The 13,619-nt window shown below is 45.7% G+C and overlaps 1 protein-coding gene across 1 annotated transcript; it reads left to right on the plus strand.

Annotated features, from left to right (window-relative positions):
- The first annotated feature begins 752 nt into the window (after positions 1–752).
- Positions 753–2,096, plus strand: LOC119313094 (tryptamine hydroxycinnamoyltransferase 1-like). The gene has a single exon (XM_037588906.1). It carries the CDS (start codon positions 753–755, stop codon positions 2,094–2,096), a length of 1,344 nt encoding a protein of 447 aa, XP_037444803.1.
- The last annotated feature ends 11,523 nt before the right edge of the window (positions 2,097–13,619 follow it).

The following is a 13,619-nucleotide window of genomic DNA, read 5'->3' on the forward strand; positions in this document are numbered from 1 at the left end:
AAAAATGTTCAATTGTTTTAGAAAATATTCACAAAAGTTTTTAGAAATCAAGTTTTTCTATTTTACTATTTTAAGCCTTCTCTACGGCAGCTGTTTTTTTTTTTTGTTGTTGTTGTTGTTGTGAAAACCGGACCAGACAAGAAAATCGCTTGGAGTCGCTACTAGCGCAGTATTGGGCAGCCCGACGCCGTACCGGTCAGGCGAAGCGCGAGAAGGTGATTTTTGCCGGAGGCCCACAGAAGTGGAGAAGCTCAGGCCGATTCCTCGAACAACAGGACAAGCGCCATTGTGGCCTCCGCTCCCCAGACTTGACCAGCGCCAGCGATGCAGCCGTCGTCGTCGACTCGTCGGCATATCACGCACCCAGAAGTCCCAGGCGATCTCGCCCTCCGCGCGCCACCGCAACCTTGACCACTGCTTTGATCTTGTAGGCATAACTCCATTTCTTGTCCCCCGTGCAGCTGCGACTCATCGACCTCGATCGAGCACTCGAGTCCTCAGGTGACACCCTTCGTACGTACGACGTCGGCGGATGCATGCTTGCATGCACGCGCGCAGCGATCGGCACGTGCCAATCAACACATGCAGCTAATTACAAGCGAGAAATGCTATATATTCATGTACGTGCCGCCCTACATGCACACACACACACGACACATTCCATACTCGTACAGCTGCAGCACTAGTGTACGTACGCACCATCGATCGTACTACCGCGAGTGCTACTGGTGTACGTACAGCGTATGGAGATCATGGGCGTGCAGGTGCAGCGGACGTTCGTCGTGCCCCCGGCGGCCGCGCCCTCCGAGGAGGTGCCGCTCACCGTCTTCGACCTCGCCGCGCCGACCTACCACGTCACGGTGCTCTTCGCCTTCTCGCCGCCCAACCCGACCAACCAGGCCCTCCTCGACGCCCTCTCCGCCACGCTCCCGCGCTCCCCGCTCCTCACCGCCGCCATGCGCCTCGATCGCCGGGCCGGCGCGCGTCCGTGCTTCGTCACGGGGAAAGGCGGCGCGGGCGCCCTCGTCCTGGAGGCCGAGGTGCCGTCCTCGGTGCTCTCCGACCACCTCCCGCTCGCGCCCTCGCCGGGGCTCGCGCTACTCCACCCCACGGTTCGTAGAGGCGCCGCGCCGTACGTGCTCATGCTCCAGATCAATCGCTTCGCGTGCGGCGGGATCGTCATCGCCTCGTCCACGCACCACCAGGTCGCCGACGGGCACTCCATGACCATGTTCTTCCACGCCTGGGCCGACGCCGTACGCGGCGACGGCCTCGACGTCAACTGCGCCCCCGTGCCGTACGGCCCCGCCGCCCTCGCGCCGCGCCGGCCGCCCCGCTGTGAGTACGAGCACCGTGGTGCCGAGTTCCTGCCGCGGTCGCCGGCGCCTCCGCATGACGACGGACGTGCGAGTAAGCCGCCGGCCGAGGTTGATCGTCACGTCGACACTTCCGAGATCACCAACATGCTCCTTCACTATACGAGCGAGTTCGTGGCCGAGCTCAAATGCGCCGCGCACAACAGGTACACGACCTTCGAGGCTGTGTCGGCGCACGTCTGGCGGAAGATCACCGCCGCGCGCGGGCTCGCCGACGGGGGCGACGCGCACACGTCGATACGCATCGCGGTGAACGGACGTGGCCGGCTGGATGGAACGGGCGCCCTACCGGCCGTGGGGTTCTTCGGGAACGTCGTGCTCACGGCAATCTCCGGGACCCGCGCGGCGGCCCTGGCCACCGGCACCCTCGCCGATGCCGCGGCGCTGGTCCGCGCAGGGATCCGCGCCCTCGACGGTGGGTACTTCCAGTCGTTCGTCGACTTCGGGGCGCTGCACGGCGACGAGGATCTGGAGCCGGCGTGTGCGGACGAGGCCGGCATGCTGTCGCTGGACGTGGAGGCCGACAGCTGGCTCCACCTGGACCTGCACCGGTTGGACTTCGGGTGCGGCGGGCGGCTCGTCGGAATGCTGCCGGGGAAGGTCCCACAGGACGGGGTGGTGGTGCTGATGCCCAGCCTGCGGAAAGGGGGAGGCATCGACGTGTTCGTTGCGTTGTGGGAGAAGCATGCCAGGGAGCTCAGCGCCATTGCTTACACTTAAGCGTGTTTAGTTCGAGGTATCAAAAGTCATGCGATGTCATGGTTCCATATGAGAGGAATGGCTTGGTTTCCTCCTTGTGTTCGATAATACAGTAATAAGAGATAAAAAAATGGGGACTAGTTTCTCAACTCCAGGTTAAGGACACCCTCTATGAACAGTACATTAGAAAAAAATTAAAAAAACTCTGAAATTTTGCGATATCAAATATGCTCAAACTTTGTACGTGCTTACAAGTTTTCATGTACAAAAAACATTCAAGGAGCTCTAAACAAGAAAAAGATTTCAGTGCTCAAAATTTTGAGCACTTTTAGCACTGAAATCAGAAACTCATCAGTACACCTTTCTCTACTTGATATTTTGTTATGAAAATTTGTAAGAACCTCAAACATTTGATCATCTTTGATGTTCGCAAAGTTTCTTTTTTTTTCTGAATTTACTGATTATAGAGGGTGTCTCTACGCCTACGCCTGGGTGCTATCATTCCTTTCTGTAAACTAGTAAGCATGTATGTGCAATGCACGTATAATCGTATAAAGATTTCCTGAGTCATCCTACTTATTTTGAATTTTAATGGGGAAACGATTCCCCTCGACGGCTGATTTTGTGGCTCCCGTTCGCCGCCTCGCTCGCAAAATACATGTCCCACGTGACATGCGCCCTGGCTTCTGATGTTTTTCTTTGGCAACTTCTGCAACATCACCAACGTTGCAGAAGTTTTTCCTGTAACATCAGCTATGTTGCAAAAAGCTGAAGATGAATTATTATTTTGCAACAAAACTTGCTACAAAAAAATCTGCAACAAAACCTGAGTTTCAAAAAAAAATCTGCAACAAGACCTTTACTGCAGATTTTTTTGCAACAAGACCTATGTTGCAATGACGGAGGGCACTGGTGCGTCAGATCCGCAACCCAACCAATCTTTTAGAAAAGATCAGCCGGCGAACGCGTAGCATGCCCCATCTTAATTTGAACTAAATGTAGGTTTTGCAGATATTTTTTTTTTCATATGAGCACCATATCTCAATGGACTTCTCAACCATAAAGACTTAGCAAAAACACATCCACATACAACAATACCTGGCCAATTTTGTCCCACAGCAACACTTAAGTAACACACACATAGACAACTTATGAGTCATCAGCTCTGGATCCATATACCAACAAAATGTGAAGACATTGAGCATATTTGATCTATTATCATAACACCATCCTTTACGGAAGCAACAAACCATGTGTATTTAACTTTCATATATAATCATTATTTCTCCTTATATCTTAAGCTTAATCATATTTTCGTTGATGCTATGCACCTTCAGTGTAAACCACTAAATTAGGAACCATCAAAGCATCAATAATTAGGGTACACAATTAACCTTGCAAAATGCATCTCCATGTATCACAATCTATAGATACAGTGTTACCATAACTTTGTGTAATCAAACAATAAAAGTAACAACAACAATGATATATTAAATATAGAAAAAAAAATACATAATGGTGAAGCTCCCCATGCTCTACAACCCATCAATCACCTCGAGTCCTTGTAAGGCAGAAAAATACAGTAACGAAAATGAAAATGAAAATGAAAACGAAAATAGAATAACTGAAAGTAGCCTTCAACATGTGGTGAGACCTTGTACCTCCTGCACAAAGAGGAGATGTAAATCTGAAAGAAGAAATGCCAAACACATTAGATGGTAAAAAAACAAGTAAAGAATAATTGTATATTCACATATACTATAGTAGCCTCAAACATTTTTATCCCTCAGAAATGGAGTAGGATATTAAAGCCCAACAACAACAACAACAACAACAACAAAGCCTTTAGTCCCAAGCAAGTTGGGGTAGGCTAGAGGTGAAACCCATAAGATCTCGCAACCAACTCATGGCTCTGGCACATGGATAGCAAGCTTCCACGCACCCCTGTCCATAGCTAGCTCTTCGGTGATACCCCAATCCTTCAGGTCTCTCTTAACGGACTCCTCCCATGTCAAATTCGGTCTACCCTGCCCTCTCTTGACATTCTCCGCACGCTTTAGCCATCCGCTATGCACTGGAGCTTCTGGAGGCCTGCGCTGGATATGCCCAAACCATCTCAGACGATGTTGGACAAGCTTCTCTTCAATTGGTGCTACCCCAACTCTATCTCGTATATCATCATTCCGGACTCGATCCTTCCTCATGTGGCCACACATCCATCTCAACATACGCATCTCCGCCACACCTAACTGTTGAACATGTCGCCTTTTAGTCAGCCAACACTCAGCGCCATACAACATTGCGGGTCGAACCGCCGTCCTGTAGAACTTGCCTTTTAGCTTTTGTGGCACTCTCTTGTCACAGAGAATGCCAGAAGCTTGGCGCCACTTCATCCATCCGGCTTTGATCCGATGGTTCACATCTTCATCAATACCCCCATCCTCCTGCAGCATTGACCCCAAATACCGAAAGGTGTCCTTCCGGGGTACCACCTGACCATCAAGGCTAACCTCCTCCTCACACCTAGTAGTACTGAAACCGCACATCATGTACTCGGTTTTAGTCCTACTAAACCTAAACCCTTTCAATTCCAAGGTTTGTCTCCATAACTCTAACTTCCTATTTACCCCCGCCCGACTATCGTCAACTAGCACCACATCATCCGCAAAGAGCATACACCATGGGATATCTCCTTGTGTATCCCTTGTGACCTCATCCATCACCAATGCAAAAAGATAAGGGCTCAAAGCTGACCCCTGATGCAGTCCTATCTTAATCGGGAAGTCATCAGTGTCGACATCACTTGTTCGAACACTTGTCACAACATTATCGTACATGTCCTTGATGAGGGTAATGTACTTTGCTGGGACTTTGTGTTTCTCCAAGGCCCACCACATGACATTCCGCGGTATCTTATCATAGGCCTTCTCCAAGTCAATGAACACCATATGCAAGTCCTTCTTTTGCTCCCTATATCTCTCCATAAGCTGTCGTACCAAGAAAATGGCTTCCATGGTCGACCTCCCAGGCATGAAACCAAACTGGTTTTTGGTCACGCTTGTCATTCTTCTTAAGCGGTGCTCAATGACTCTCTCCCATAGCTTCATTGTATGGCTCATCAGCTTAATTCCACGGTAATTAGTACAACTCTGAACATCCCCCTTGTTCTTGAAGATTGGTACTAATATACTCCTTCTCCATTCTTCTGGCATCTTGTTTGCCCGAAAAATGAGATTGAAAAGCCTGGTTAGCCATAATATCGCTATGTCCCCGAGACCTTTCCACACCTCAATGGGGATACAATCCGGGCCCATCGCTTTGCCTCCCTTCATCCTTTTTAAAGCCTCCTTGACCTCAGACTCTTGGATTCGACGCACAAAACGCATGCTGGTCTCATCAAAAGAGTCGTCCAGTTCAATGGTAGAGCTTTCATTCTCCCCATTGAACAGCTTGTCGAAGTACTCCCGCCATCTATGCTTAATCTCCTCGTCCTTCACCAAGAGTTGGCATGCTCCGTCCTTGATGCATTTGACTTGGCCAATATCCCTCGTCTTCCCTCTCGGATCTTGGCCATCTTATAGATGTCCCTTTCGCCTTCCTTCGTGCCTAACCGTTGGTAGAGGTCCTCATACACCCGACCCCTTGCTTCACCAACAGCTCGCTTTGCGGCCTTCTTCGCCATCTTGTACTTCTCTATGTTGTGTGCACTCCTATCCAGGTATAGGCGTCTAAAGCAATCTTTCTTCTCTTTAATCGCCTTCTGGACATCATCATTCCACCACCAGGTATCCTTATCTTCGCTTCTCCTTCCCCTGGACACTCCAAACTCCTCTGAGGCCACCTTACGAATGTAAGTCGCCATCTTCATCCCATAGAGAAAAATAGTAATGTACTCATGCAGCTGTGCACTATACTACTCATCCACATGCAAGCAGCGGCAACAAGCACACACACGATCATCAACGTTCCAACCAGCAGCAATAGCATCTCCCGCAATTCATTCACTCGACTTTGCAGGATAAGTAGATTAGGCCTCCTGAATCCTGACTCACCCATGGTAAGCACAAGTTGGAGGCATAATAATCCCCTCATTTAAACGGGTTACCACATTCTTTTTATATAAATGCTTTAAATAAGATGTAAGAACATGAACTTATTCCATTCCTTGTAGGGGTGCAGAGTACAATAGAGGCTACAAAAATGAAATATAAAGGGAACACTTAATATGTTTTTTTGCTGAGACAATTAGCAGACAAAATCTGAAGTAATAAGCAATAAAAATAATCAGGCATGCAGTACTTATATATAAAAAACATTTAGCAAGCTCGGAGGACTCATTCTACCACCCCAATAACAGCGAGTTGAGCTAAACTTGAGAGGTACGCACATTGTGCATCTCTACTAACATAATTCAATGAAAGCACATTACAAAGCCCATTAAAAGTAAATATCATTATCAAGCTCAAGCATGGAATGAAATTCGACAACTCAACTCATCCTAAGAAGACAATTTATATCCGCGACACCAGTCATACGGATACCACCACATTCAACAACTCTACTTAAAAATACACAAATAATTTTGACGATGAGCGTTTTGTCTATTCTCATAATTTCATATTTTTAAACCCACATATGATAGGTGCTAACTTCGATCTGTAAGAATTATTCTGACTCACCAACAAATCACCAAGCTTAGGATCATCACCACATAGTTTTTTAATGCACCTCATGTGTAGAGCTTTGCGCAAGAAAAAACAAACAAACAATAGTTTATTAATTGAATAAAGAGTAAATGCTTGTTTATCTTCAAGCGGCGGCATAATGATGTTACTATCAGAGATGAGTACATATATGAAGCTACTTGATCAGAAAATTGTACATATATGAAGTTACTGATCCGGCTGCTGAATGATAGCATGACGATATTCATGTACTGACCAATAGCTAGGAAGCAAGCAGTAAAAAATAAAAAAATAACAGCTCAAGTTGTGGACTACAAATTGCATTTTTGGGAGTAATTCATAGAAAAGGGATGGATACTTGCATCTGGTTACCATAGGTGAATGCTAAAACAAAGAACCTGGGAACTATTTGTATTCAAGGCAGGAGGGTTGAAAACTTCTGCGCACCTTCTTTCATATGGATACCATCCAAGTTGTGATTATCATATGCTTTAACCCTTAGAAAGGCCTACAAAGGGGAACCAAGGAGACCATCACGTCACACATGAGATAATAAACTGAATGTTGTTTTCTTGTTGAGAAAATGTACTTTTAGGTCTGTAGGGAGATAATTATCAACAAACTATTCCAACAACTTGACAGATACTCATACAGCTCATCACCTACGAAGAAGGAATTATGAATCAAACACCCCATTATTTCAAATCTTCCTCAGAGAAATCACTGCAAAATTACTTAGCACACAGTTTCAGAAGAACTAATAGGCACGTTTTTGTAAATTTCTCGAGGGGTCATGGTCCTGTCGCTGCAAAAATCTTGTGTGGTTTGCAAAAAAGCAGAATAATCATCATCGCTCATGTAAGGGTATGCCTGCAGTCATGAGGTAATCGAATATCAAGTTAGCAACCACATGCAAACACAGGGAGCAACCATGAGAACTTTTTCAGTACCTTTAGTCTGGAAAGAAAATCCATTAGTTCCTGTAGCAAGGGGCTGACAACAAGGGCTTTGACATCAGCATCTACATTGCCATTGCCTTCGACGGGGCTACGACCTTCAGTAAAGTTCAAGAAGCTCTGTTTAATTGTAGCCCAGCCCTGGGATAGTTTCAATGCCACCTCTATGCAGTTTTCAGGGCAGATGTTCCTTTATTCATCAAGGTCAGCACTGCATTCGGCAATTGTATTGATGTGATCAACAAGGCAACCATACCGACATCTGATAGAGACAACTTATTCAGAACATACATACCGGTTTTTTCAAATCTCGGTCGTGGTCTTGGTACATGTCGCCGGGGAGGTTGTATAGTCTCCAGCAACATTCTTTACCTTTCACAAAAGGGGGGCAAAAGAATACAGGTCTTGATGAACTCCATCTGCTTGATGCCCTTGAACACCTACGGGAGCAGTAGGAAGAGGTTCCGCCCACGCGTCACCAGGCTTTGCCGGCCAGTTGTTGGTTGGCGAGCCGGGAGCTCCCGACGGCCTTGCTGGTGTCGGAAATGCTGGAGAAGAACTGCCACCAAAGTCTCCTGCAAGGCTGCAACCACAACCGCCGCTGCCACACCAGATCGGGTCGCCTCCACATCTTCCCAGCACCGACAGAAGCGCCGCATCCTCCCCGGGCTACTCCGTGTCGCCTCGTTCCGCTGCAAGCCGTCACCGCCGTCGCCTTCAACAGATCCGGCGAGATCCGCTGCCGACACCTAGAACCCCGCGCCCTGGATCGCCTCGAGCCACGTGACCCGCACTCTCCCGCACAGCCCAGTAGTCGCGGACTCCACGCGTAAGGAGAAGTTGGTGTGCGTAAGGCGGTGGCCGAGTGGAGGACCGCCGGGCGGAGAGCCGCTCCCAAGGACGGCAGCGGGAGCGCTTGATTGTAGCGCCTGCAATTTTTTAGATGATCCACGATGACGCTTCGTGTGCGTGTGTTTGAGTTTAGAAGCGGTAGGAGGCAGGACATGATGCATAGAAGGAAATCAATTGCGTGATTTTAGCATCAGGATCATTGCCTTCTGTGAATGTAGGGGACGCAGGTGTTGGGGAATGTAGTAATTTCAAAAATTTCCTACGCACACGCAAGATCATGGTGATGCATAGCAATGAGAGGGGAGAGTGTGTCCACGTACCCTCGTAGACCGAAAGCGGAAGCGTTAGCACAACGCGGCTGATGTAGTCGTACGTCTTCACGATCCGACCGATCAAGTACCGAACGCACGGCACCTCCGAGTTCTGCACACGTTCAACTCGATGACGTCCCTCGAACTCCGATCCAGCCGAGCTTTGAGGGAGAGTTCCGTCAGCACGACGGCGTGGTGACGATGATGATGTTCTACCGACGCAGGGCTTCGCCTAAGCAACGCTACGATATTATCGAGGTAGATTACCGTGGAGGGGGGACACCGCACACGGCTAAGAGATCCAAGGGATCAATTGTTGTGTCTAGAGGTGCCCCCTTGCCCCCGTATATAAAGGAGCAAGGGGGGAGGCCGGCCAGCCTTGGGGCGCACCAAGGAGGGGAGGAGTCCTCCTCCTAGTAGGAGTAGGACTCCCCTCTTTCCTAGTCCAACTAGGAAAAGGAAGGGGGGAGGAAGGAGAGGGAAAGGAGAAGGAAAGGGGGGCGCGCCCCCCTCCCTAGTCCAATTCGGATCCCCTATAGGGAGGGGGAGCAGCTGCCCCTTGTGGGCTGCCTTCCCTCTTCCCTATGGCCCATGTAGGCTCAATAGTCCCCCCGGGGTTTCCGATAACCCCCCGGCACTCCGATAAATACCCGAATCACTTGGAACATTTCCGATGTCCGAATATAGTCGTCCAATATATCGATCTTTACGTCTTGACCATTTCGAGACTCCTCGTCATGTCCCCGATCTCATCCAGGACTCCGAACTACCTTAGGTACATCAAAACACATAAACTCATAATATAACTGTCATCGAACTTTAAGCGTGCGGACCCTACAGGTTCGAGAACTATGTAGACATGAACGAGACACGTCTCCGGTCAATAACCAATAGCGGAACTTGGATGCTCATATTGGCTCCCACATATTCTACGAAGATCTTTATCGGTCAAACCGCATAACAACATACATTGTTCCCTTTGTCGTCGCTATGTTACTTGCCCGAGATTCGATCGTCGGTATCTCAATACCTAGTTCAATCTCGTTACCATCAAGTCTCTTTACTCGTTTCGTAATACATCATCCTGTAACTAACTCATTAGTTACAATGCTTGCAAGGCTTATAGTGATGTGCATTACCGAGTGGGCCTAGAGATACCTCTCTGACAATCGGAGTGACAAATCGTAATCTCGAAATACGCCAACCCAACAAGTACCTTCGGAGACACCTGTAGAGCACCTTTATAATCACCCAGTTACCTTGTGACATTTGGTAGCACACAAAGTGTTCCTCCGGTAAACGGGAGTTGCATAATCTCATAGTTATAGGAACATGTATAAGTCATGAAGAAAGCAATAGCAACATACTAAACAATCAAGTGCTAAGCTAACGGAATGGGTCAAGTCAATCACATCATTCTCCTGATGATGTGATCCCGTTAATCAAATGACAACTCATGTCTATGGTTAGGAAACTTAACCATCTTTGATTAACGAGCTAGTCAAGTAGAGGCATATTAGTGACACTATGTTTGTCTATGTATTCACACATGTATTATGTTTCCGGGTAATACAATTCTAGCATGAATAATAAACATTTATCATGAAATAAGGAAATAAATAATAACTTTATTATTGCCTCTAGGGCATATTTCCTTCAGTCTCCCACTTGCACTAGAGTCAATAATCTAGTTCACATCGCCATGTGATTTAACACCAATATTCATATCCGTATATGATTAACACCCATAGTTCACATCATCATGTGACCAACACCCAAAGGGTTTACTAGAGTCAATAATCTAGTTCGCATTGCTATGTGATTAACACCCAAAGAGTACTAAGGTGTGATCATGTTTTGCTCGTGAGAGAAGTTTAGTCAACGGGTCTGTCACATTCAGAGCCGTATGTATTTTGCAAAAAAATATTCTATGTCTACAATGCTCTGTACGGAGCTACTCTACCTAATTGCTCCCACTTTCAATATGTATCCAGATTGAGACTTAGAGTCATCTGGATCAGTGTCAAATCTTGCATCGACGTAACCCTTTACGACGAACCTCTTGTCACCTCCATAATCGAGAAACATATCCTTATTCCACTAAGGATAATTTTGACCAATGTCCAGTGATCTACTCCTAGATCACCATTGTACTCCCTTGCCAAACCAGGGCATAGTATACAATAGGTCTGGTCCATAGCATGGCATACTTTTATAGAACCTATGACTGAGGCATAGGGAATGACTTTCATTCTCTTTCTATTTTCTGCCGTGGTCGGGATTTGAGTCTTACTCAATTTCATACCTTTGCAACACAGGCAAGAACTCTTTCTTTGACTGTTCCATTTTGAACTACTTCAAAATCTTGTCAAGGTATGTACTCATTGAAAATCTTATCAAGCGTCTTGATCTATCTCAATAAATCTTGATGCTCAATATGTAAGTAGCTTTATTGAGGTCTTTCTTTTAAAGAACTCCTTTCAAACACTTCTTTATGCTTTCCAGAAAAATTCTACATCATTTCTGATCAACAATATGTCACTCACATATACTTATCAGAAAGGTTATAGTGCTCCCACTCACTTTATTGTAAATACAGGCTTCACTGCAAGTCCGTATAAAACTATATGCTTTGATCAACTTATCAAAGCGTATATTCCAACTCCAAGATGCTTGCACCAGTCCATAGATGGATCGCTGGAGCTTGTACATTTTGTTAGCACCTTTAGATTGACAAAACCTTCTGGTTGCATCATATACAACTCTTCTTTAAGAAAACCATTAAGGAATGCAGTTTTGACATCCATTTGCCAGATTTCATAAAATGTGGCAATTGATAACATGATTCGGACAGACTTAAGCATCACTACAGTTGAGAAAATCTCATTGTAGTCAACACCTTGAACTTGTCGAAAACCTTTTTGCGACAAGTCGAGCTTTGTAGATAGTAACACTACTATCAACGTCCGTCTTCCTCTTGAAGATCCATTTATTTTCTATGGCTTGCCGATCATCGGGCAAGTCCACCAAAGTCCACACTTTGTTCTCATACATGGATCCTATCTCAGATTTCATGGCCTCCAGCCATTTTGCCGAACCTGGGCTCATCATTGCTTCCTCATAGTTCATAGGTTTATCATGGTCTAGTAACATGACTTTCAGAACAGGATTACCATACCACTCTAGTGCGGACCGTACTCTGGAAGACCTACGAGGTTCTGTAGTAACTTGATCTGAATTTTCATGATCATCATCATTAGATTCCTCACTAATTGGTGTAGGAATCACTGGAACTGATTTCAGTGATGAACTATTTTCCAATTTGGGAGAAGGTACAATTACCTTATCAAGCTCTACTTTCCTCCCACTCACTTCTTTCGAGAGAAACTCCTTCTCTAGAAAGGATCCATCTTAGCAACAAATAACTTGCCTTCGGACCTGTGATAGAAGGTGTACCCAATAGTTTCCTCTGGGTATTCTATGAAGACACACTTCTCCGATTTGGGTTCAAGCTTAACAGGTTGAAACTTTTTCACATAAGCATCGCAACCCCAAACTTTAAGAAACGACAACTTTGATTTCTTGCCAAACCACAGTTCATAAGGCATCATCTCAACAGATTTTGATGGTGCCCTATTTAAAGTGAATGCAGCTGTCTCTAATGCATAACCCCAAAACGATATTGGTAAATCGGTAAGAGACATCATTGATCGCACCATATCAAATAAAGTGCGGTTATGACGTTCCGACACACCGTTACGCTGTGGTGTTCCAGGTGGCATGAGTTTGTGAAACTATTCCACATTATTTTAACTGAAGGCCAAACTCATAACTCAAATATTCATCTCCACGATAAGATCGCAGAAACTTTATTTTCTTGTTACGATGATTTTCCACTTCACTCTGAAATTCTTTGAACCTTTCAACTATTTCAAACGTATGTTTCATCAAGTAGATATACCCATATCTGCTCAAATCATCTGTGAAGGTCAGAAAATAACGATAGCCGCCACGAGCCTTAATACTCATTGGTCTGCATACATTAGTATGTATTATTTCCAACAAGTCAGTAGCTCGTTCCATTGTTCTGGAGAACAAAGTTTAGTCATCTTTCCCAAAAGGCACGGTTCGCAAGCATCAAATGATTCATAACCAAGTGATTCCGAAAATCCATCTTTATGGTGTTTCTTCATGCGCTTTACACCAATATGACCCAAACGGCAATGCCACAAATAAGTTGCACTATCATTATTAACTTTGCATCTTTTGGCATCAATATTATGAATATGTGTATCACTATGATCGAGATCCAACAAACTATTTTCATTGGGTGTATGACCATTGAAGGTTTTATTCATGTAAATAGAACAACAATTATTCTCTGACTTTAAATGAATAACCGTATTGCAATAAACATGATCAAATCATATTCATGCTCAACGCAAACGCCAAATAACATTTATTTAGGTTTAAAACTAATCCTGACAGTATAGGGAGTGTGTGATGATGATCATATCAATCTTGGAACTACTTCCAACACTCATCGCCACTTCCCCTCAACTAGTCTCTGTTTATTATGTAACTCCTGTTTCGAGTTACTAATCTTAGCAACCGAACAAGTATTAAATACTCAGGGGCTACTATAAACACTAGTAAGGCACACATCAATAACATGTATATCAAATATACCCTTGTTCACTTTGCCATCCTTCTTATCCACCAAATATTCAGAGCATTTCC

The sequence above is a fragment of the Triticum dicoccoides genome, chromosome 5B, assembly GCF_002162155.2.
Source record: "Triticum dicoccoides isolate Atlit2015 ecotype Zavitan chromosome 5B, WEW_v2.0, whole genome shotgun sequence".
In the NCBI taxonomy this organism is placed as follows: domain Eukaryota; kingdom Viridiplantae; phylum Streptophyta; class Magnoliopsida; order Poales; family Poaceae; genus Triticum; species Triticum dicoccoides.

Bases quoted from the DNA above. Each gene is read 5' to 3' on its own strand.
- LOC119313094 (XM_037588906.1), top strand. From the start codon at position 753: ATGGGCGTGCAGGTGCAGCGGACGTTCGTCGTGCCCCCGGCGGCCGCG.